Here is a 26,341-nt window from a genome sequence, read left to right on the forward strand (position 1 = left end):
AGTCAGCACTCAGTGCTGGCTGTAACCTGGAAATCCTCCCTGCAACCTTCCCATGCTCTCCCATTTTCACAGATGACTGAACTTTGGAACTTGGGGATGAAGCAGAATGTGAGCGACCAGGTTACCTACCCAAAGGAATAACTATGCATAAAATACAAGCATAACACTATCCCTCTGAGGACACAGGGCTGCCAAAAAAACAAAGGGACAGAAATGCAAGACTACACTTGTAGACAGTCTAGACTGGACTGATTTGAAATAATTTCTTGTCTGAAGATCATGACACCATTGGACTCGATGAACCTTATGGGTCCTTTCCAACTGGAGATATTAAATGATTCTATGATTTGTCTCCAGGTCAGTTATGCACAGAGGTTTCTGTGAACAGAGTACATCATCTTTGTCCAGAATGAATACTACCTGAGCCCCTGCTCCCACATAAAACCACATCATCCCATCTTGCTTTGTCAACAGAAGATCAGCCAAAATCTGTGGGCTAACTCTCACGCCCACATGTACTGCACCTTTCCTCTCCTCCTTTGGTGTGGAGCTGATCTTACACAGCCTGTGATTGCTGGAGAGAATCCTGGAACGACGCTTTTCCCTGCCATATGTGGGGGTCGTGTAGGGGCAAATCCCTGCCTGCCCTTGGGCAGGGGAGCCAGGACCTCCCAGCCCTGCAGCAGGCAGAGCTCAGCTGTGTCCAGCAGCCCCACTGCAAGCTCCCCCCTCCTCTGCTGAAAATCAGGAGTTAGAATCATAAGAGTGGTTTGGGTTGGAAGGGACCTGCAGATTATCTAAATCCAATCCCCCTGCCATGGGCAGGGACATCTTCCACGAGATCAGGCGGCTCAAAGCCTCATCCAACCTCACCTTGAACACTTCTAATGACGGAGTATCCACAATCCCATCCAAAGGAAAGGCTTAGGTGGAAAGTCCAACAACCTGAACCCAAAAGCAAGGTGGTGCCTGGGGGGGGCTGCAAGTGACCATCCCTCTTTAAAAGCAATGCTGAAGGGTCGGTCCGTGCTGGGATCTCACACAGACCACCCCGTCCTTACCTGCTGCATCCGCAGAGAGTCCAGCTCCCGCTCCAGGCGCGTGCGCAGCCGCCGCTCCATCTGCTCTCTCTTCTCGCAGGCTGCCTGCAGCTGCGTCAGTGCCTGCTGCAGCTTCTCCACCTTCTCCACATAGGCCTGCTTCCTGCGCAGCTGTGGGAGACAGGGGGTCAGCAGTGCTGAGGAGCACCACACACCCGTCCTGGGCTACGGGGACCCCCAGAGACTTGCAGGTGCACATTGGGTGCAAGCATGGCTTTGACCATTTGCTTCGCAGAGTTTCTCTAGGGGAAGGATGGTGCCCCTTTGATGGGCAGGGAAAGGGCACAGTGGGCATCGCTGGGGCTGCTCTACCCCTTTCAGAGGGTACGCTGTCCAGATCTTTCCAGCACTGGGGATCTGGTACCCATGAAATCCCCTGGCCACTTCTGAGCAAAAGCTGTCATGTTGGTGGATACACTTTGGGCAAGCACACAGGCTGGCCTCAGCTAGGGAGAACACTGGTAGGTTTTATCAACTGGTGACACTCGGCACATTGTCTGCACCCAAACAGAGTCTCCATTTTTCAACCCTTGTCCAACGCAGGTAGAACAAGCAGAGTGCCAGCAATCAGAAGCGCTCCATCTGCTCTATCCTGCTCACGGCCTTGGCCACGCTGATCTATAGATGTGCTGCCAGCTAAAGCCAGGCCCTCCTTATGTATATAATACAACTACTGAAGGGCTAAACATGATACGAGGATTTTGCAATACAGGGTTTTGTGACCAGAGATTGCTCAAGTAGCATACCCCAAAAGGAATTTGCAAGTGAACCACAGATGTTGAGGGTGCTTAGCAGCTATCCCCACTTCTTCTGGCCTCCTACCATGCCACTAAGCACTCAGTGACACCACAGGGTACTACAATCAGGACTCATGGCAGGAGCCGGCACACTTGAGAGCCCTCGGGGAAAGGACGCCACAGACGAAGGGCACACTGCACATCAGCTGCACTGGGCAGGGAATCAAAGCCTGTGCTGAAACCTGAGCCTCAGCCAAAATCTGGCACCGAGAAGAGGCAAGCTCACAGGGGCCAGGCACACCTGGGTGCCCATAAGCAGTTCTTGTCACTGGGGAGCATGAACGCTGACCCGAAAACTCATCTGTGGGGCTGTGGCAGTAGGGTCTGCCTGCTCACCCCACAGGCTGCAGTCTCAGCCTTGGGGAAATCCAGTTCCCCTCTTCTCCCCCAACCTTTTGTCATTACTTTTCTCTTCACAAACATGAACAAATTTACCTTTCTAAAGATATCTGTCTTGTAGCAGAGAAAGCAACAGTGCACACAAACTGAAGCTGCAAACCCCAAAAGGGACCTCAATGAACCCCAAAAGACCCCAAAACACTCTCAACTTAACTCCCTGACTCAGAAAGGGAGGGTGAATCAGTCTGAACACTGGATCATGCAGATTTTACCAAGCCTCAGTCGGACCCCATCTGCAACCAGGGGGCTAATGAGGGATGCTCAATGTCTTTGCCACAGTCACTAAGATCCTCTTTAGGACTTCTAGTCTCCTTCATTTATTTGTATACTTGTTTGAGACCTGAAGTTTTTCAGAAAGCAGAAAAATGCATTAACCCCAGTCGACACTGGGGAACGAGATAAATAAGAGAGGCTGTGAGCTGGCAAGGCCAGGGCCAAAATGGTATCCTAGTGCTCACCTCTTTTCTAAGTGCTTAAATCACTACTGAAATTAACTGCAACTTGGGTTATGACATAGGAGCTATAGCCACAAAATATCTGTGTCTAAATATCTAGGAGATGTAGCAAGAAGTTTGCTATCTTGTTCCTGGGCACACGGAGCAAATAAACACCAGCACTGGGTCCCTCCGGCTCCGTGAGGCTCCCCTTCACCCAGAGTCCTCTGCTTAGCCCAGGACTCCCATGCTGCAAAGAAGGTGTTTTTTTTTTTTTAAATTGTGCAAGGCTGGATTCACCTAGGTCCCCTCCCACTGGTTACAATGATAATAAAATCACTTTTGCTTGAAATTCCTCTTGTCACCCTAAATCCACCCATGCTACAGGTGAAGTGGGGAAATATGGGCTTCTTCACAGCAAAAGCAAACCTTGGCCTAAACAAATCTCCCCGGCCAGAGCTGATGACTGGCAGCACAACCTCCCTAGCCCTGCTGTAATCTGGGCTAACACTCACGGCTCCCGGGGCTTTCCATGAAAATTAATGAGATTATAATCCCCACTAGTCTCTGGCAGGAGCATGAAGATTGCATTCCTCGGGAGCTCACGACTTGGCAAGACAGACACAGCGCTGCCTTCTTGCTGAATGTGCTATTTTGGCAGTAGGAAGGTGCCTGTGCCATCTCCCAGCCCCACCAGCACGAATCAGAGAGGGGAAGGGGGCTCCCACAGGCTCCCTGCTTGATAGCAGCCCTCATTTGCTCCCCTACATCCTACCACATGCTAGAGGGTCCACCTATGTCACAGCAGCCAGAATTTGGCTTTGCAGCAGCCATCTAAGCTCCAGGGTTCACACGCTCACGCGTGAGTGCACCTCTGCCTGTGTGGGTGAGGCGATGCACATGCGTCCACCATCTTAGAAAACAATTTCGTTGGAGATATGCAACAAGACAGTTCCCACATTCGTACATTTACAAGAAGGTTCTTGAGCCAATTCTGACTTTTCTATCCTGCTTCTAGATTCATAAGCAAAAAATTCACCCACATATTTAAAAAATGAAGTACAAAATGTTGTCATTTAAATTAACGCGCTTTTCAGTGCACTATGCATCCATAAGGGAGGGGGACTGCAGTGATACTGAGCTCCACTACCTCACAGGCATACAGATTCAAAATAAAAAAAGCTGGATCACACCTGGAAAGGTACCAGTCCATCCTCCCGCTGCAAGGTAGGATCAGCTTTATCTAAAACCTGGCACATGTCTGTATAATCTGTCTATAAAACCCTCCAAGGGCAGGGACTCCACAACCTCCCCCTACAAACTACTTCACAGCTTATTTTCTTTTACTGCCAGAAAACTTTTACCCTAATGCCTAATCTGGCTTTCTCTTACGCAATTTAAGCAAATTACTTCTTGTTCTGTTTCCAAATTGTGATCTACTGGAGCAAGAAGCATTTAATGAAACAATTCACATATTCACAAGATCAGCAAACTTGCCTGAACACTGTCCTTGTCACAGGGATTAGGAAAATAAAGATGAAGAAGAGCTAAGGCTAAAAGGCGATGATCCAAGCAAATAAATCTGACTAAAGATGAGTGGCTCTTGTAAAAATAACTGCACTAGAAACATAACTCCAGTTTGAGCTATGGAGCATCTTTTCTATAGATATGAGATTTGAGGTAAAGACTGTAAGAGATGGAGAATCCACTATCACCTTAAGTTGGTTCTTTCAGTGTTAATTGATTGAACTCTTTATTTCTAGCCTCATTTGCTCAGCTTCAGCCCCCAAACACTGCATCTCATTATTTCTTCTTACGTTAAAGAGCAATGTTTAATCTGGCTGACAGCAATCCCTTCTTCATCTTCATGTACATGGACTGGAGCTCAGCCACCTCTTCACTTTAATTGTTCACAGCAAAAACAGCTTCTGGGCCCCAAATAAATTCTACAGTTGTTTTCTGAATCCTCTACAGTTATTCAATCTTCTATCCAAAGCACAGACCAGACACACAATTCCAGCAGCAGTCTCCTAAATGACATGCAGTGATAATAACACCTACACATTTTTTAATTAAATCCTTCTACTAGCAGGCACTTGGGATAACATAGATTAACACGGTACACTATCTTATGTTAATTCAACTTAGCTTATTTCTCAAGCCTTGACTTAAAAGGCTTTTAAACTTAACTACATTCTGGTGGTAGAAGAAATCTGGGTGGATTTACAAAGCAGTGCATGAGGTAGAGCTCTGTTAATAATAATAGTCATTTCCATCTGATTGATTTTGTGCTTCCTTCGATATTCCAAATTATAGTAAAAATCTCTGGTTTAAGATGAAGGTTCAAAACTTCAACAGTATCTGCTGCATGTGTGTCAAATTGAGGTCTAGAAACACTGGAGACTGTTGAAAATGTGCTCTGATTTAGTGAAGAAACAGGACAAAAGCAAGGGAAAGGGAGCACAGAAGCTTGGGCACATGTCAGCAGCCACAGATCAACTGTACTTCACTCGAGCTGCATGACACTGCCTTGAACAATTAAAACATGGCAGCTGGGATAAAATCCCCATCTGAACTCCCTCTAGAAAGAAAAATCAGTTAAGCACTACCAGGTCAATGTGAGTTTGTTCAGGCTGAGGGCTCTGACAGACAAACTCTGGCAAATACCATTGCATCACCCTCATATGTTGTCACCTCTGAGACCTACCATGCCCTATGCAAGAGCTTACCACCTCCATAACATTATCAGCTCCATAATATCCACCTTATGTTGGGCAGGTGGTTACCACCTCCATAACATCTACCATGCTCCAGGCATGAGGTTACCAGCTCTGTAACATCCACCATGCCCTAGGCAGGAGGTTACCTGATCCATAACATCTAACCATGCCCTGGGAAGAAGACTAGCAGCTCTCTAGAGGGGAACATTCGCCCTCTCCTCAGCTCCACCAGTCAATCCAGGATCCTAGCTCCAATCCCCAGCAGAGGCACATTTCTGTTGGAGGTCTAGATGAGGAACTGGCAACTGCAAAGGTCTTAGAGAGAGAGCCCGAAGGCTGCAAACATATTTACTACAAACCAGCAGGCACAAAGTAGCTTCTTACACCACCTGCCTGGAAATCTGCATTTATGTTTCTGCTGCCTTCTCCAGTGTGTATTCAGCAAGTCAATGTTACCTGCCAACACCATGCTGACAGTCTGCGGAGCAGGCTGGAGCTACACATATTTCTTTCCATCCCCTGCACGATGCCGCAACTGCAGGAGCAGCTGTTACCACCTAAAAATGTTCCTTTCTTCAGCCACTTCGTAATGAAATGCAAATAGAAAACCTCTGGTTGCCTTTAAGGCAAACAGCGTCAAGTGAATTACGTAGAGATTAAAGGTACACCAGCTCCTGCAGCTGCCCCAAAAGGACCACCCCAAATACACTGGGACAGTGAGCAGGCCTTAGTCTAACAAACGAAGGAGCAGTTAGACTTAATGTGATCCTCTTCCTGCTGCTGAGCATACCCACCAATGGAGTTTTTAAATGTTTCTAAAAAGGAAGTCAGAATGGTCTAATTGTCAGCAAGAAAATAGCAATGCTTTTAGCGCTAAAATATGGTACCTTAAATCATCCAGACTATTAGTTACTATTAGTAACTTAGTTAGCCTAACATGGGGTTGTTGTGCTGGACATCCTGATAAAAACCATCCAAATACCAGCGAGGTCAATTCACCCTTCATCTTTCCAAGACAATGAACTGCACTTAAGTTACTTGCAGGTACTTGGGAAAAGATCTTCCCTGCTCCTCACAAGACCCCTTGCATCCATGCACCCAGTGGGCTCCTGTGGAGGGGAGGGTGCAGGTGGGAAATGAGGCACCGAAGGGGAACAGACCTACCCAAGATCATGCCAGCAGTCTGTGGCAGAGCCTGAACCTCTACCAAGCCTGCTAGGGTAGAGGTTCACCAGTGACCTTCCCCTCATCAATCACCTGCCTGCTCAAAGAGTAAAGACTACACTTCTTTTATTCCACATAAAATATCCTCTTTATTGGTCCCATGGACAGAGATTTTAAGGCCGAAAAGGCCTGTTTTGACAGTCTTGCCTGATCTGCCAGAATGCAAACTTTCATCTAGTTACTAAATCCACACTTCCTGACTGAAGGTCCTTAAGGAACATAATAAATCGACACTTAGAGACCTCACAACATCACTCTTAGTTATAGTTAAAACTGAGCATTATTTACACTTCAAATTTGTCTAGCTTCAGCTTCCACCTACTAGATGCTGTTCTGTATTTGTCTGTCAGTTTGAAGAGCCCTTTGTTCCCGAGACTTCTCTTCCTATCTGAACACCTATTTTCACTATCAGGTTTATAAAGCCATTGCTTACAAACCTGTTGGGAGATTTGCACAGATGGCACTTCCTGGGTCTCATGGTACGAGTTTTTTCAGCTCTCAAACAAAACCTCTGGCTCTTTGTACCTCTGAATTCTGGATGGTCTGCTTCCAGCCAGATCAGCCAGATCTTTTAAGACCACTTTTTAGATGTGAAGTTTCCAATCCCTGCACTGCTGTGCTGTTGTGCAGATCTCAAAAGCCTCCTGGCATTCTTTGGGGAGAAATGGGATGCACCAACATCCCTTGTTTGCACGGCAGCCCTAAGTCAGTCAGTAGTCAGCTTTTCTAGTCGATACTTCTGTTAAGTCCTACCATTACCTCAGCTACCAGCTCCTGGTTACATGCTGAAGGCTCTGCTCTGAAAACATCTATGGTTGTGGTCTCCTTTCCTTGCTTGTTTGGCTCAGTATTGTGTAACTATGCATTTTCCCTGTAAGAGGCTCGGTGCAAGGGGAGCAGGAAGACCTGCCACAGCATGGCCAGAAGAGATTCAGGACTTGGATGGAGAAAGCCCTAACCATTAGCCACTGCTATGCTCAGAGCCCAAAACATTGTCCATGCCTCACCTCCTCTTCCAGTTTGATGACCTTGGCTTGCGCGTTGTTTAGGGCCTGGTCGAGGATTTCAATGTGCCTCCGCTGGTCCTCATTGGCAGAGCGCACAGCTGCCAGCTCCATCTCCAACTTCTCCTTCTCCTTCAAATGCTCTTTGTCTGGAAGAAAGACGAGAGTCACTCTTGGAGGACAGCTCTCAGGCCCTGGGCCACACACTGGAGGTAAGCTGCCATTTCCCTTTCTAGGAGGAATTACGTGAAGCATAAAAATTACATGAAGCAGCAGTGAGTGCAGCCATTACAACACAGTGCTGAGACACAGCAGGCAAGGAGTTTCTACTGCCAAGGCTCAGCCCCTCAGTGCCCAGCCTTACGTGAATGACAGCAGGATGAGGGGCAGCTTAGGCTGTGCCTGCACTAGCAGAGCTTGTGGCCCTGAGTGTTGCTCATAATTGTCCATTCTGCTGAACTATTAGCATGTTCCCCAGCAAAATTTTGGCTTGCACCAGCTACTCCTTTTCCATACAACATCCAGGCCCTGCCTGAGAACAGCCTACATCAAGGACCGTTTACAGCTGCCAGCTTGGATGCTGCTGCCTTTCTCTAATGAGCAAGAAACCTCAGCCCTGTGGATGTGGGCTGTGCTGTGCCTCCTCCATTTTATTTGCAAGGATGGAGATCACGAGATACAGAATATGTGAAGAAGCCAAATAATAAACATAGATCTGTGCTGAGCAGCCTGAAAATAGAAAGAGGGGAAAGCAACGAGGAAGAATAAGATAGGAGGCATCTGAACAGGCTTTCTCTGGCCATGCAGAGAAAAGGAGGCCAAGGGAGGCATTTAAAACCTGCAGGGGCCCTGGGTGACCTTCCAGTCCTGCATGATCTAAGGGTCCAGCGATCAGTGCTCCCCTTCTGGTAAGCACCTCAACACATCAGGAGCTAGACTAAAACCTGTAGGCAACCTCTGTTCCGTAAAATCATCCCTTTTTCGAATAAGATTTACAATGATGTTAAAAAAAAAAACCAAACAGTTCAGTCAGCTTTGCTCACATCTTTTTCTTCAGCAACAAATTGCAGGCCTACCATTGACTTCGCTGGCAACCTGCCTGGGAAAATGCCTGGCTCCATCCACCTCTGCCCTGACAGTGCTGAGAAGCCATTTCAGGGAACACGAGCATTGCGTGCCAATCACTGGATCCTCAACATCAGATTGTAAACAGTAAATGATTGGAGAGAGCAGGGGATGGAGGCTTCATTCAGTGAAATCTGAGATTTCAAAATCTGGCCTTCATTCTGAATGACAACAAAAATAGAGCACTTGCAAAGCCTCCAGGAAGGAAAATTTCCTCCAAAAATTAATTTGGCATCAATTAAATGTTGTTTTCTTTTTTTATCTTTTAGATACAGCATTACAGAATTCATTATTTTTTAACTGAAGTGAAAAGTTCCTCCAAAACCAACGAAACATGGAAAATCTGCCCCTGATATCTAGCCCATCCCACCCAAGATGGAAGCCCCACCATCCACCTCCCCCGTCCAGGAGGGCCAGGAAACTTCACATGGCCAAAACCAGCCCATTTCAGACCTGAACTACCCCCAGAAGGGCCTTATTCTTCCCTAACTACATGTGGGATGAGAACAGGTTTAACCTACACACTACCGGTAGGTGCCTGCAGCGAGGTGAGATGCATACAAGCTGAGCCATGTGGAACAAGGCACAAGTAGATGAGGTAAGCCCAAACCCACCCAGCCATCTTCCCATTTATCCTACAAGGAGGAATTCACCACCTCACAAAAAGGAACTCTGGGAGCAACACTGGCACACTGGCCTCTGCAAAGCCCACGAGCAAGGCCCAGCAAGCGCTGCACACACCGTGCCACCGACTGCCACCACAAGCTGTCTCAGTATAACATGGCCTTAATCTTCCCACATCAGCAAGGAATATTATATTGGATACGCAGACCTCTTCCTTCAATGCAAATACACTTACTTCAATCAGATTGACCAGAAGGAACATTAATACCTATTGTACAAAACTGTACATCTGGGGAAATTATCAAGCAGCTGATTTCATTAGAGGGTGAGGAAGCTGGAAGATGAATGCTACTTCAACCCTGTAGCACTCCATCATCTCATGCTAGGACCACATTTGCTCTGCTCCAGATTTGAAACCCACGTTTCATATTACACATGAAGACAGCACGCAGCAAAACAGGACTTGGGACCTTCACTTTCAAGTTTTATCGAGGGAACTCAAAGCATTCAGCTTGCCATGCTGCATTACTTTTTCTACTCCCCGCCAAAGAGGACAAGATTATGCTGCACACAAAATAACCGCTGAACCTACTAGAAAACTGGCAATAAAAATTTACTTTAGAGCTCTCAACATTTCTCCACATCAGCTTCTCCCTGCAAAGTGCTGGAGGTACATTTTATAAGTACCTTCCTATATTCCATTAAATTAATTAAATTTCAGTAAAGAAGGACTTTGTTGAAGATACCTTAAATTCTCTTCAAGTACATACAAGGTATCCTTAAAGTCTAAAAATTCTATTTTACTGTGCTAACTCTGCATGGACTTTCTGCCTAGGCACATGTTTTTTACCAAGCAGATTCCATCTAATAATTATTTCTATTTTCTGGTGGGTCACTGCCACATCCCATTACTGAACAGTTCCCAAAAGGTTTCTCTGTTGCAGTTTACAGTTGTAATCTCACAGCTTTCCGCCCACTGCCCCTGACTACTGTACCTCAACACACTGAGGACATTACACTTATACTCTGGTTGGGCAGAAGAAAGAAGAGATAAAGCAAAGAGCCTGCTTCAGTCCTTCACAAACAGGCTTCTTGACTTGTCAAGCTGGGAAGGTACACTAAGAGCAGACAGTCTTGACCTTGCTTTGAAGCAGAAACACCGGACAGAAAAATACACTCAATTCCTGCAATCCCTTCACTACGCTCAGATGTGACTCCCAGCTTTTCACACAGACCTCACACTTAAAGTTTTGATCTGATTAGTCTTGAAAGAAACACAATAAATATGTTTCTAATGTACCATTTACCTTTATCAGTTGAATGTCTGCCCTCAAAGCCACTCGTAACTAAACACCACATTACAGACAGCACAGATCCACTCTGTGCACTTCATGAGGAGCAGCTACATTAACTCTGCATCCCAGCCAAACGCTAACACAGCTCACTGCAAACTTCTCCTCTTGCAGTTTTGCTCACAAATGGCACATTTCCAAGAGCTCTCTGGAGTTTGGACCACACCAGCACCAAGAAAAGGCTGAGAAAATGCAGGAGGCCATGCTTGATTCCCTGAGTCCATTTTCTCATGTGGTGATTAACAGGGATTCTGCTCTGGCATTAATAATTATGATAAACTGTAATGTACTTAATAAATGGTTCTGTACATGGTTACTGTGCTCACTGATCCAAGCAGGGATGCAGAAACGTTCGATGCTCTGTTGTCAGAGGAAGTCACCGAATCTCCACTGAAACTCGTGATGGCTTTCCTTACTCTACAAAGTATCGCAGGCAGCTTAAGCACGGTCTGATTCACAGTTAGGACACTTCCATGTGTGCATGTCACGAAGTACAAGTCAGGGGAGAATTTGACCTTCACAAGTTGAAAACTGAAATCATATTTCCCCCTTCCTTTCCCTTTGGAGGGCAGGAGGAAGTCATGTAGAACATTTTTCTATGCAACACTTTCTTCCATGATGCTGCTCCCTGCACAGATGCCCTTGGCTCTGGGTGCAGGAGGGCAGCAGCTCCCCAACTCCCCACATGCAGCTCATGGCTGTGAAATGAGAGGGCGAGGAGCTCTCTTTCACTCACCCCTGAAACTTCTGCCTCTGCTCTAATTATTTCCTGTCTTAATACCGAATGGCAAAATTCCACCCTCAAAAACATTTACTGGGAGCATTTTCTTTGCCTGGATTCATTCGATGGGAATCTTTCTTTGCCTGGGATATCTGGGACAGAGATACATGCACAAGTCACACGTGGCACATCCACTGCACGGTCACACAAAGCAACAAAGCTCTACCAACACACTGCCAAAACTGTCTACAGATCCCCAGCAATGGGTGCAGAGCCACACGGCTGGGGCACAGACCTTGATCTGTCTCAAACACCTGAAAAAACAGCCCCTTGGAAGAACTCCTGCTCTGACAGAGTGTCTGGAAGTTCAGAAATCCCAGAAAAACACTCAAAATTCTCAGACTCCACCAAAACAATTTTTTTTCCTGTGATATGCTGTATCATAAACTTTCTCTTTGCCCTACGCCCTTGAAAGCTGGTGAAGGGTCTGGAGCACAAGTCTTATGAGGAGTGGCTGAAGAAACTGGGATTGTTTAGTCTGGAGAAGAGGAGGCTGAGAGCAGACCTTATTGCTCCCTACAGCTACCTGAAAGGAACTTGCAGGGAGGCGGGTGGTGGTCTCTTCTCCCAAGTAACTAGCAATAGGATGAGAGCAAATGGCCTCAAGTTGCAGCAGGGGAGGTTTAGATTGGATATTAGGAAAAATTTCTTTACTGAAAGAGTGGTCAAGCATTGGAACAGGCTGTCCAGGGAAGTGGTGGAGTCACCATCCCTGGAGGTGTTCAAAAAATATGTAGACGTGGCACTTCAGGACATGGTTTAGTAAGCATGGTGGTGTTGCGTTGACGGTTGGACTCGGTGATCTTAAAGGTCCTTCCCAACCACAATGATTCTATGATTCTACGTTTCTGTGAAACCATCCTCAGTCTTCCTGCCTCTCCCTTTGCACAGCATCTCTCAGCCTCCTCCTGCCTGCCTCTTCTCTTGCTGTATGGGCCCATATGCTTTCATTGGTTGCTGCTTCATGTCTTTTCTTAAAAGAACCTTTTCACTGACAAAACATCACATAAATATCATGAAACTAACAGGCTGTGAGTTCCCTCCTACCCTCGATACAACAGTAGCATTTTTCTCAGGCACAAATGCCTAGTCCTTAATACTTTGAGGCATGCAGCCTGGCTTTGCCTTTTATTATTACAAAGAATAAGAGTTTTTGTCACTTCTGGTCTGCATCTCAGAGCACACGACTGCTCTGCACTGTTGCACTGCTAATGGAGAGCACTGCAAGGAACTGAGAAATGATCCTTGCATGCCCTGCCTTGCCAGACTTCTTTTTCAGGAAGTTTTTCCTATTATTGAAGTTTTACCACAGTATTAATTCTGCATTTGCAGTATTACCAAGGATGAGTGCTAAAAAAATCTCATGAGTTTTATCTTTCCTTCTTCATCTCATCATGAGACTGGCTTAAAAATGATAACTTCTAGGAATCTGCTGATGTTGGAGCCTTTTTACATAACTTGGGTTGGAGATATTAAGAGTCATGTTTTCAGGCTGCTTTCCATAAACGGAAGGACTAGAAATCTGCTTTTGCTTTCCTAATGAAAACTAAGAAAGATTTGCATTTACTAATCTGAATTAATAAGCTAACAATCTCACGAAAAAAAACAAATACAAGTTTCACGACAAAATTGCAGCAGCTGATGGGAGCGCATGTAGACACCATTTTTTCCTCTTCTAAAAATGACTATTTCAGTCTCCGTAGACAACTGTATACATGGCAGCTAAAACGAGTTGCTCCCCTTCTCCCCTCAGTTTTCTGCCTGAGCATCCCATCAAAAAACATGAGGAGGATACAGACTGTGCTTGCAAAACCCCCAGGCTGGCAGTGGGGTAGAACTCCAGCCATGCTCTGTCTGCCCCTGGGTTAGACACAAACACGTCAGCGTACAAATGCAGTCACTGACAAAGGATTTCCAAAAAAAACCCTTTATGGGTTCTCAGAGGGGTGTTTTAAGCTGACACCCTGATATCAAGGTCACTACTGCATATGTTCCAGCTGCCCAAAGAACACGACTGAAGAGGACTTGCTTTACATGTGCCCATTTTTCTATTCCTGGAAGCACTCTGCATCGCATTGGTAACATTTAGCTCTCTGGCCTAGCCAGGAGACACTCCAAGCACCCAGCCCATCTTATGTGATAGGATCCAAAAAGCTATATTTGTTCATAAGCTGTGAATTGACAGCAGTAATATGCTGAGAGCACAGTGCAAAGTTTTATTGCTGGATATTTATCAGTAGAAGCACACAGCATGTTTATCTACTGGAAAATGACTCAAATTGAGTCCATCCTGGGGTTTTAACTCCCCCTTGTAGCTACCAGTACATAGGAACACTGCCAGGCTGTCTCTATAAGAAGACAGCAGACTCCAGTCTGCAATTTGCACTGTGTAGCTTACCCTGTATGAACTCTTCCCAAGGATGACAAGACTCACACAACAATAGCAATGCTATTTTCTTAACAGATCCTCCCCTTGGACTCGCAGCAGTATCTACAGACCCTTGTGGCACCTGCTAACACGACAAAGCTAACACAGTAACAGAAAAGATCATTAAATTCTCTTTTGGTTTGTGAACATCAAATTATCAGCAAAGTTTCTGTGTTGGCATCATCACTGTTGGTGGGAGCCAGGAGAAGGCTCTCCTGCATTTGGAGCAGCTGGTGGGCATTGCAGGACTGGCAGTGAGGCACACTGAGTTGTATCAAACACCACACTGCTAAAAGAGGTGGTCAGTTCTCCACCTAAGGATTTCCAGTTGCAGGTCATCTTCCAAGGAAGCTCTTGGTGCAATAAATAAAACAGAAGGATCAGTTGTACGCAGCACTTAGCTTCAATGGGATTTGAGCCCACAAGGTACTGCACAGCTCCCAGGTGGTCAAGCGCTTCTCGAAGCGTGCCGAAGATGCTCAGGATACACGAGAACCCATGCACTGTTGTGCAGCATTCAGTTGCTTGAGTTTTGGTTTGGCTGGTCATGTGGAGCCATCAGCTCACAGCAGGGGAACGCTGCAGCACTGTGCTCAGTCATTACGGGAGCCTAAAACTTGACAGGAATGGATGTTTTTCATAGCAGTAGACGTTGTAAAATCTTTCTCATTTCCACCCTTCGCAAAAAGAAGGGTCCGGCTCTGCTCTGCCTCCTGTTAGTCAACCACTATCAGTGACCACAAGTCAGCAGAGTTTGCTCTGGGCTTATCCCAGCCAAGAGAAGAATCCGGCTTCTCTAAAAAGCATGCTTCTCCAGAGATGATCCAAGCAATACATCACAATTTCAGATAAATATTTATCAAAAATAAGATAAGTTGTGTTACCATTAACTCCCACTGCCTGGTTCTGGTGCTCAAAGAGAAAAATAAACACAGCCTAAATAATCCAGTCTGCAGCTTAAATAAGGGTATGTGATGAATTAGCTGAGTAAAACCAAGCCATAAGGACAATAAAAATTAATAGCAAACTATTCACCTCCACTCCAGCATATATATGTGTGTGTATATATATGTGCACATTTGAATCAGATTAGCACAGTACTCACTCTGAGTGACATAAAGGCCCTCTGTTGACTTATCCTCGTGCCCATCGAAGTCTCTGCTGGCCAGCTGCCTATTGGCTGTCTCTAGCCGTTCTGCAAAAAACAGGAAATACTTTAAGTATAAATATATGTATATAAAATTGTAGGCCAACCAAGAAAATAAGATGCATGCCAGCAGAGCAGTATAAATAGACTCTCTGAAGAAGGACATTAAAATGGAGACTGACATATACATAAAAGATGAGGCCTTTGACCTCCTCCATGAAGCTGTGTCGTTCATATCTGCAGAAACCAGGGGAAAAGCCTCTGCCATCCATGGCTGACATGTCCAGGCAGTTCATCTCTCACACTGCCCAAAACGCTCAAGGCATTTGCAATCTGAATTACTCAGGTTTGCAAAGGGCTGGGTGCCTTTCCGCAGTGGAGTGCAGCCCTTGGTGCAGCGAGACGCCCTAGGGGAAGGTGGCTCCCAGCCTGGTGACACTAATCCTTGGTGATGCCCTGGGAATGGAATTTTCTGCAGCACAGGACAGATTTCCCTGGAAAGGTGCTGCCTTCAGGTGCCCTCCTCCTCCAAAAAGACCATCCAGCCCCCTCAACACTATTGTAAAAAGCATGAGCCAGCTTGCAGAAGGCATGTCACTGCCCAAAGACATATCATGCCATCAAGCACCTGGACAGATAAGAGTTCAAAGTCATAGTCAAAGGCACCATCTGATGCTGACTCTCATATTTTGCCAGAGGGTTTCTTTGCAAGCAGGGAGGTAACAGCAGTTTTTTCTTATACCAATGAGCAGGCTCTGATTTCTCAAGAAGTTTACCTAAAACATGTGTGAACCCACTCCTTTAAAGCCCACCACTCTGGAGGCTGTGAGAAGTGGAACACCATGTCAACTGGAGAAAAAAAAACCCACAAAAGTAAGCATAACGTACCACGGAGATCCCTGTTGAAGTCATGCAGTCTCCTAATTTCTCCTTCCAGTTTGTTTCTCATCGCTTTGTCCAGAGACTCCCTCTTAGTGGTGGTCTTGACCAGGCCCTCATAAGCTTCTGAAATCCTCTGAATCTCTATTTCAAACTGAAAGGACAGAGAGCTCCCATTAAGCCCAACAGGAAAGCATCTCATCCCAGCACCTGCCCAGTGCATTTCGGAGGGGTGCAGGTGTCAGGACAATGCCCGTGCCAAGTGCCACACCAGCCACCAGCTCTATAATGACCAGTCTCCCCAGTGCAGGATGGCACAAAGCCTCAGTGGTGCTGGAGGCTCTTGCAGCGGGGAGCAATTGCTGGACCCCTGCAAATGCCGCGTTGAGCACTTGCCATGCCACAACACCTGCTGGCAGCTCCCAAATGAGCTCAGGATGCGCTGGGCTTGACCTAACTGCTTGGTTGCCTTCCTGGTGTATTTGTGTGGACTGAATTCTTTCCTATAAAGGGTTTAGAAGGGAAGATTTATTATTCTGCCAGATCCTTGATCCAAAACTGAGCTCTAAGCTCTGCGTGTTACCAGAAATACTTTAGGCTCAGCTCTGACCTCATGTCAGTCTTAATCCGTTGTGGTCCACCCCTTTCCATCCTTGACCAAAGACTGCTCTATACAAAAAGAACCCATAACAGACCAAACCAATTGTTTTGAGTTTTCAATCTTCTTAACTTAGTCTCCTTGAAATCTAGAAAACTGCAGGCAAAGGATGCAGAGGAGGCCCTTCGCAGTGAACTTGCGTCTTAAGATGCGAACCCAAAAAACTGAGAGGAGGATAGTCCCAGGCAGAGTTTTGCTGTTCAAGTCAATCCCATCCAGCTCTTCTAATAAGCTAACGTCTTGTTAAGTGCTTTGCTGAATTCATGGCTGCAGGAATGCTCAACACGGATGTGGAAATCTGCTCCTGCATGCCTAGCTCTTGTGTTTGTGGAGAAAAGCTTGATAATGTGCACAGGCTGGAAAACCAAGAGATATATATAGCCTCTCACATACCTTTCTAAATCTGGCACTTTTTTAGCCTCCTGAATCGCGGGTGGGACAGATTAGTGATTTGTGAAGCCAGAGCACGATCGTACCTCCACCTGCTGTGGAGGTAGGTCTCTCTCCAGGGCTCGTTAAGCTTTAGGTGTAATTTCCCAGTTGCAGCACTTGCAGAATAAAAGCTCCAGGGATACTGGAACTATCACCTCGCTGCCTGCGTAGGGACCTGCAGCCAGGCTCCAGCAGCCTGGACCTGCGCTTTCCATTACACCAGAGCCACTCTGTCTGAATACAGCCCATGGGCACATGGGACCTCCAAACCACGGACCAAGGAAAGCCCGGCAGAGCCGTGATGGGGAAACCTGGTTACCTTCCCTGATTTCTGCTTTCAGCTTGCTCAGGCACAAAAGCTGAAACAGGCGGTGATGTGCAAAGCCACGGTGTGGGCCCCATGACACCAGGAGCTTTGGATTAGTCCCCTGCTGGGTATGACATCACCTGCCTCACATCCGTGGTGGTTTAACAGCTCACAGGTATTTCACACACATAAAAGCCACTCCCTATATGGATGATATGAAAAGGTACCAAATGTAGATTAGTTCTCAGCTGACAATTCTCCACAGCTCCAAGAAGATCTGTTGAACCGGCTGTGACACTCCTTCTTGGGTGAACTACAGACTCAGTCAGATTACTCTGATTTTCTTTTTTGTTTTTTTTTTTTTTAAGGCAGGAGCTCCGGGAAGCCCCGTTTTTTTCCTAAAATCCAGAAAAGTAGGTCCTTCTTCCCCACCCTGCTGATGCATGGCCAGACACCAAGCATGTTCCCACCAAAAGGACAGCACGCTTGGAGGAATGCTGCATAAATCCAAATTTTTGGATTTTGAAATTCAGACTAAATCTTACTGTGGTTCAAGAAAAGTCAATGGGTTTTATTTTTCCTCACATGCATGGCAAGGCAAACTTGCACAAAGTCTCATCAAAAAGTCTGAACTTTTTTGAGAAAACGTTTCACATGAATTTTCCAGAATCGAAATGACATGTCAATTAGTTACTCCAATAACAGCATAGCTTCAGCTACTTGATTCTGTTATAGCTTTTTCTTTATATCAGTGTAACCTCCACTAGTAGAAGTTTTATCTTCCTATAAGTAGTTAGAGGCTATATTCAAGCTACCTTGCATTGCTCTCCTTCACCATTTAAGCAGATTGAACTTCTCTCTCCTTGAAAGGAAGGTTTGGCTTAGCAAAAATAATTTTTAAAGCACTTTCTTGAATTCTTAACTACATGATCCCAACTAGACACTGTGCTCAGCTGAGTGCCCTGACAGCCACCAGTTCCTGTGCCTCCCTTCTCCCAGGTGAGTTGCTATCCGCAGGAGAAGACTCCTGCTCCAGAAAGCTTCTACCACAGCAAAGCAGATTTACCAACACGGCAGGTGGTTTCAATAGCCCAACAGTCCTGCTCAATGCTGCTGGTTACCGCAAAGGCTCTGCTCTGCCCTGTAATCTGCCATTATTTCCCAAAACACACCACCATGCAGGTCTCCTCCAGCTCCAGAGGCAAAGATTTGCTGCAGGAAAAGCAAGAACCTCTATCAGCACTGAACAAAATTAAAGAAGAGCAGAAGAACAGCCATAAATTGTGTTGGCGTTTCTCAGTAGCTCTGGGATTTCCTTCCTCTTCTTCTATAGAGATGAAAAAAGTTCAGTCTCTTCTCTGCGTGGTAGCTCATAGAGCCGACCCACTCAAACAACCCACACATGTGGCACAGGGAAGAGTCACCCCAGCCTGGGAATTAAACTTCAGGGTAACACCACCCAACGAAAAACAACAGGGAAAGAAAAGAAAAAAAAAAAAAAGTAATGCTTTGCTTTTGCAAAAATAAAAGCTCAAAATAAAATGTGTACAACCCCTCTTTCCCTCACAACTCTTTTTAGGTAAGAAAACCAAACAACTCATCAAACAGCACAGGGAGTAATCACCACCTTGTACCTCTCTGCAAAAAAGTCTATCCAGACACGACCGAGAATTTGACAGCCCTCAGGGTTGATCCGTTCATACAAATGCCCAGGGAGCCCTCTATGTCAAGCTGATTTTCTCTAGTTTCTTCTCCTATACTGTAATAAATAAAAGTGATGGGAGGGTGGTCCTACCTAGAATAAACTTGTTACACACAAACAAGAAGTACTTCTTGTGACTCTTCCACTTCCAACAAGAGTGAAGAGTTTTCACACCCAAAGTATGTAATTTAACTCAGTCACGTTTTCAGAGGTGATGTTCAGCTGAAACTGTGGGAACAAAGGAAGACTTGCCCTGTCCTTGTGTTCAAACACAGAAAAAACAGTATGGGAGAGATACTGTGTGTAAAGGCTTTGGTTCAGGACATTTTCCTGAAGAAAGAATGCACTTCAGCATGTATTTTCCTTTAATACTCCGCTTTCATTCCCCCAAAGTCAATGGGACTCGAGTCCACGCTCTGTTGACTGAAGTGAGACTTCAGCCAGTGCTTGAATACCTTTCTGTTGGTGTCTGATGCAATCAACTTGCAGGGCATCCAAGATAAAGAGAGCGAGCTGTTTCCAAGAGTGTAAGAGGAAATCAGAATATTTTTAGGGCATTGCACTCAAATACCTTTTACAGAACAACGAAGCTTTTGTAAAATTAATAGCTGGAATATTTCATTTTGCCCATGAAGGCCACAGGGAAGTCAGCGTTAAAATCTTTGCAGACATCTTCATAAACAGTGAATGTTGCTGCAAAAATTTCTCAACTAAGTTTAGGAAATTCTATGAATAAAGTCAACTCATCCAGTTACAGAGGAGGAGGCTGAAAAGAAGACAGCATTTACAAAACAACAGGTCTTTTTTTCTAACCTGTGTGAATAGATTGTCACAGATTTTTCTCAAAGCTGAGGCTGGGACAGGGTCTTTCAGAGCTGCCTCTTCTCCTGTGAAGGGTGTCTCCAAGAACACCCTGATCCCACACAGTACAGAAAAAACTGAGCTCCTATTCAGGCTCCTAAATTCAAAAAGGAAAGACCTGCAGCTGAAGCCCATTTGTGTACAAGTGGTGGGAAGACATAAATGAAATAACAATGGAGGATCCTAAATAACTCATTTGGTCTGGACACTTAGGACCCAAAGCCAACACATCTCGGGGAGCATCTCTGCATTGCCTTCAGTGAGCTCTCATTTTTAAGCAACTTCTACTTCTTTTGATTTGAATCTTCATCCTGTTACCCCAGGTGGTGCACAAGACATCACCCTTCTCCACTAAAAATATCAGCCCACATACAGAAAAGAGGGTGCAGGATCTCTTTGCAAAAGGTTTTTTTAGCAAAACCTCTACTGAATAGCTCTTTCAGATAAAAGGACAGTGCTTTTTGAACCGATATGTGGGTGTCTAACAGCAGCTTTTACACACGTATCGAGCAGTAACTGAAAGCCTCTGAGACAACAAAGTTAATGCATTTCCAAATAACAGACAACCCCATCAACAGCTGTTACACTTCCAAAGACAGCGGAGTGCCATGCAAGCGTATCGTGGTGGGCAAGACCACTAAGGACAGATGTGGCCATGCTCTTCAAACGCTCCTCACCTGCAGCTCTACTGCCCATGCAGATGGTGCAGGACCCAGCTGCACCAGGAGCAGACTCTGCCCATGGGAGACTTCCAGGGAAAGCTCTGGTGTGTCCAGCACAGAAGGATGGAAGGGGAAAGTTCCCAAGTGAGAAATACGAGATGAGCTGCCTCATTTTGCTCTTAAGGCACAGGAGCCCACAGGCCATGGGGCACAGGATTACACTTCTGAGAGACCATCATGGAGAGGTAATGGTTAGAGGTGGCACTGGTGTGTCCCCATTGCAGTGACATGACTACAAAGAACAGTTTGGGGGAACCAAATGCAGGAGTATGAAGACAGTTGCCCCATCCCCACCTCTCCACATACCTTCTGCAGCTTGTCTGCCTTCTCGTAGTACCCCTCCAGCTCCTGCCGCAGCACGTGGTTCTCCTCAGAGAGCATCTCCACCATCTGCTGCGCCCGCTCCACGATGGCGAAGGCATCGGGCGTCAGCTGCTGACCTGGCGGTGTTGGTGTCGGCGGCTGGGCAGCGGTGGGGGCTGGCAGTGGTGGCAAGGCTCCCGGGAGCAGAGGACCGGCGGCGGCAGTGGCCTGCGAGGACATGGGGCTGTGCTGCTGGGCCGGTAGCGGCGGGAAGGGCGGCTGGCATTGTCGGCTGCGAGGAAGCACACGGAGGGAAGTGTTAAGAGCTGCATGCCCTTGAAATGCGCGCAGGAGCTTTCACCTAATGACTGCACGGTTTATTAACAGGGCTATAACCGTACGGTTGTGATTCCGGTCCTTAGTCACTCCTAAATACCAACAATCTCAGCAGGGACCGGGTAAATTGTCTCCTCGCCTGCTCTTGACAGTGATGTATACATCCAGCATGAACGGATAAAGGAAGCATTGACTCGAAAACGGCATTTTTGCCTAGGTGCGCAGCTAATATTTCAGCAGTCAGCCAGTCTCTCCCGGCCCCCCTTGCCACAAACCCCACCGCTGAGAAGCATAAGCCAGCGGGCTTGAAGGAAACACAAGGGCTGCATTACTTACCCTTCGAACACCGCTCTCTGCCTGGAGCGAGACCGGCTGATCGGCCGAACTGGGAGGTGAAAGGAAGTGATGTGAGCGAAGCAGCATCCTCGAGTGGTTTTAGCAAGCGGCAAAGGGAAGGGCTGCTGCGGAGCTGCTGGGGGAGCAGCCCCGGTCAATCACGGCGAGCCACGAAAGCCATCTTCCAGTGTGAGACCTCATTGTGTCACTCCCTGACTAACAGCATCCATCACCCACCAGGCTCGTGTCGGGGAAGGATAAGCAGCGAGCTGGCAGCAGACCTGCTTGTGGGCTAGGCTTCTGATGGCAGGTGGCTCTAATTCACCTAAGTCACGATTTGCAATGGCTAGAGGATAACCCAGGAAGACATCTTCGCAGTGAGGGTAATGCTCTGGCTGGTGGGTAGGTGGGACTGGAATCCCTCACTTCTGTCCTTCATTTCAGCCCTGTGAGCTTGATAAGGGAGACTGCCCTTGTTTCAAAAGGGGGAAATTCAGAGAGGGAGCATCTCAAAGCTTATCTGTACGGGACCCATCTCCATCCCTCCATCCACCACATGGGCAGCCTCGGAGCCTCAGCCAGGGTGAGCGGCCCCACGCAGAGCCTTGCTGCGCACAGACTCAGCCACTCCTCAGCCCAGACGCCAAAGTTGTGAAATTTCTACACCGCACTTGTCTAAGAAACTCAACCCAGACCATGTGGGACATCTGTGTCAGAGCCCAGCTTGGCTGGAAAACAAGCTGGCTGCTGGACACCGCTTGAAATCTACAATCAAGCACCTTCTGAAAGTTGTGTTTTAGGTTAACCATAAGCTATTAGGCTTGCTGTAGCTATTGCTGCCTTTATTTCTGTACCCTACACGAGGCAGGAGACCTAACGAACAGTATTTACCCCACTTGGCCTCAAAGATCCATGAATGCTATTTTTTGGACAGCTTATTTTGCACTATATAAATACATAACAAATATGATTACCGTTGTCTTCAGCACCTACACAGCTTCTCAAAGCAGGGTTTTCAAAAGCTCTCAGCATTGGCCTAATTCTACTGACAATAACCCACCACTGCCTTCAACCACAGCAGAAAAAGATGAAAAGCGAAGGCAATTTTAAAGCTCAGCCCTAGAAGCAAACAGCGCTGCACTGACAAGTTTGTCCCCACCAAGCCACACAATGACAAGGGAAGCCAGCAATTCAGCTGTATCCTCTGTCCAAACCAGAGGAAAAGCAAACAGGGCCTCTGCAGCCCCCTAGATGCAGCGCACACACAGCTCTGCACTCCCATCCTGGCTCTCGTGCTTTGCCTGAGACATTCATCATGGCATGGCACAGAAAGGTACTGGAATGGAGCGTACACCAGCGATGAGCCCATTCCCAAACACAAGCACACTGCTAACCTGCCCAGCAGCACAGATGCTGGTCCAATCTTGGCGTCCTCAGGAGGAAGATCCCAGCCAAGCTTTGTGCAGCTGGCATCGGGAAAGTCTATGCTGAGCTCACCTTGGCCTTGAGGTGGCTCTCACCTGCACAGCATGGACATACCCTACGGCTGTGTCTCCTCTGGTAAAGTAGATGTTTACTTTGGAGGTAGCTTAGGAGCACAGTGGAGAGGCCATTCCCCACAGGCAGCTCCCAGGGCCAGGAGTGTTTGCTCTCAGCCCCAGGCATTTGACTTCTCCAACAGAGGTGCAGCCTAATGACTGAGGAGCTAAACATCTACTGAAAGTGAATAAAAGTTTCCAGAGGACAGGAAGGCAAGAAGATGCTGTGTGATACTTCACATATGGCCCACAAAACATACTGTAATTCATAGAATCATAGAATGGTTTGAGTTGGAAGGGACCTTTAAAGATCATCCAGGCCAACCTCCCTGCCATTAGCAGGGACATCTTTCACTAGACCAGGTTGCTCAAAGTCCTATCCACCCTGAGCTTGAACACTTCCAGGGATAAGGCCTCCACAACTTCTCTGGGCAACCTGTTCCAGTGTCTCACTATCTGCATGATAAAAAAACCCAAACAACTCCATAAATAAAATCTAAACCTACTGTCTGTTAGTTTAAAACTGTTACCCCTTGTCCTATCACCACAGACTCTGGTAAAATGTCTCTCTCTCTTTCTTATAAGTCCCCTTTAGGTACTGAAGGTTGCAACAAGGTCTTCCTGGAGCCTTCTCTTCTCCAGGCTGAACAGCCCCAACTCTCTCAGCCTGTCCTCATAGGAAAGGTGCTCCAGCCCTCTGATCATCTTTGTGGCCTTCCTCCGGACCCTCTCCAACTGGTCCATATGCTTCTTACATTGAGGTCCCCAGAGCTGGACACAGTACTCCAGGTGGGGTCTCACCAGAGCAGAGCAGAGGGGGAGAATCACCTCCCTCGACCTGCTGTCACACTCCTCTTGATGCAGCCCAGGATGCGGTTGGCCTTCTGGGCTGCAAGAGCACATTGCCAGCTCATGTTGAGCTTCTCGTCCACCAGCACTCCCAAGTCCCTCTCCTCAGGGCTTCTCTCGATCCATTCTCCACCCAGTCTGTATCTGTGCTTGGGATTGCCACGACCCAGATGCAGGACCTTGCACTCGGCCTGGTTGAACTTCACGAGGTTGGCACGGGTCCATCTCTCCAGCCTGTGAAGGTCCCTCTGGATGGCATCCCTCCCCACCAGTGTGTCGACGGCACCACACAGCTTGGTGTCATCAGCAAACTTTCTGAGGATGCATTCTATCCCACTGTCCATGTCATTGATAAAGATATTAAATAGTATTGGTCATGAGATGGGTTCTGCCCATGCTGGCCCCGCTAATCCATCCCTGTGCCTGCACAGTGCACACCATAGCAGAAATGCATCAGCAGAGAGAAACAGGAAAAAGGAAACTGCAGCGGCTACACAAAAACACCCCTCACCAAATGCCACACTAACTGGAGCCAAAAATCATCCCACTCCGCCAGAGGAGAGGATGCTACCACAGCTCCTTCCCTGTACTGACTGCAGTGATTTGCTCTGGTGCTAGACATCGCCTTAGCAGGACGGCAGGTATTCCAACAGGGACTGTATCATTTTAATTCAGGATGTTAGGCTGCCTTGCTCTCCTGCATTTGTCATTAGAAAGGAAAGGAGCGTGCACTCTCACCCCGAAACTCACTTTCTGGCTGGTGTATCTGCACTGTGGCCTTCAGACAGTGCTCAGCAAAGGCCAGGGCTGCAAAAAGCAGCAGTCAAAACTTCCCCTGAAATCCTCCTAAAGTGGTGGGCCCAAGGTAGCCCCAGAGCTCTGGGACACTGGCATTGGGTTAAGATGCTGCTCCCTGCTCACCAGCCTTTGGAGTTTACAGCCTCTCCAGCCTCACCACTTCGGCCTGCTGCTGGGACCCCACAGCAGGATGCCCTAGGGGGTCACACTAACCTCGGGGATTAGTTTTACCTTCCTGAGACCAAAATCAAGTCTCCTAACAGTACCTGGTGAGGCCATGCAAGCCAGCAAGCCCAGCGCTGAGTTGCTCTGCAAATTGCAAGAGTAGCCCATCATGGGCACATCAGCCCCACAGCGCCCTTTTCTTTTGGTGCAGTGTGTACCAACAAGGGACCCCCTGCCCTTCACAGAACTGGAATATTTTTTTGCTTGAAAATCTGAACAATAAAGAACATCACAAGCGGGGGAGCAATGGATGTCACTCATAATGCAAAAGATGCTCCACAAGTGTGTGTAAACGCAGCCAGCCTGCACTTGTGTGTTTTACTACAGCAATTAATTGAGCTAAGTGTGAGTTTGTCTTTACCAAAATAAAGGCCACAGCTGATTTTATGCAAGTAAAAGCTCAGCTATCTCTACACAGTTATACCACTATCACAACACAGATTTGCTGCAGGTACAGATTTTCTCACGTCTTTATGGGAATAGCTTAGATTAATAAACTAAATTATTATCTAAATCAGTGGAGATATAGCAATTTTTCTTTTTCACAATGAAGCAGCACATTCTTTGGTCATAGACACATCCTTTAAACACTTGCAGGAACTCCTGACACTGTACTTTTGGGAAATCTCAGCCTCCCATCCATTTAACCTTTTCTCATGCACTTTGGTCTGTCTACCTTTACACTGCAGAGGGAGGAGAGCTCTCCGGGATCTCCATTTTCTTGAACTACAAACCACTTGTTCAGCTACTGAAGATTTACACCCTGCAGCAGCAGCCAGGCAGCAGAGTCTCAATAGCAGAGGCCATAGGAGAGATTCTCCAAAGTGTTTTCCAGCTTGGAAACTAAACCGGCAAAACCAACATTACATCTCTTGAAGCGCGTCTGTTCAACATAATGAACATGTTTCTGACTTTCCTTTTACTTGCTTAATCTGTCCCAATTTAATTCTGACTAAGCCTACTGCAAAATCCCAAGTGCATATGCAATAAAATCAACACAACGATTCATACTAACAAATCGACATTTGTAGAAATAGGAGAGTTATAACATCGGCTTAGTTCACATCCAACCGTTCACGTAAAGCTCCAGAGGAACGAAGCAATCAGGATTATCCTGAGCTCCTTCAGACTTAGTGAAGAATGACATTTTCAAAATGCTTCTACTGTATTTTAAATGTTGATCTTACTCTGCATTAGAGTAGGTTAAAAATCTTCCAGCCAAACACATTTTCATCAAAAATCATCCTTCTTAGAAATATG

The 26,341-nt window shown here is 46.7% G+C and overlaps 1 protein-coding gene across 1 annotated transcript in view; it reads right to left on the reverse strand.

Moving 5' to 3' along the window:
* The window catches only part of AMOTL1 (angiomotin like 1), a 60,244-nt gene that overhangs the window by 12,495 nt on the left and 21,408 nt on the right, over positions 1-26,341 (reverse strand). The window contains exons 4-8 of the mRNA XM_086739629.1: positions 21,003-21,291; positions 16,024-16,168; positions 15,094-15,183; positions 7,682-7,827; positions 1,062-1,211 (exon numbers count right to left, since the gene is read on the reverse strand). Of these exons, the coding sequence (XP_086595755.1) occupies positions 1,062-1,211; positions 7,682-7,827; positions 15,094-15,183; positions 16,024-16,168; positions 21,003-21,291 (820 nt within the window). The remainder of the gene's footprint in view (positions 1-1,061; positions 1,212-7,681; positions 7,828-15,093; positions 15,184-16,023; positions 16,169-21,002; positions 21,292-26,341) is intronic.

The sequence above is a fragment of the Chlamydotis macqueenii genome, chromosome 1, assembly GCF_036417535.1.
Source record: "Chlamydotis macqueenii isolate bChlMac1 chromosome 1, bChlMac1.mat, whole genome shotgun sequence".
NCBI lineage: Eukaryota > Metazoa > Chordata > Aves > Otidiformes > Otididae > Chlamydotis > Chlamydotis macqueenii.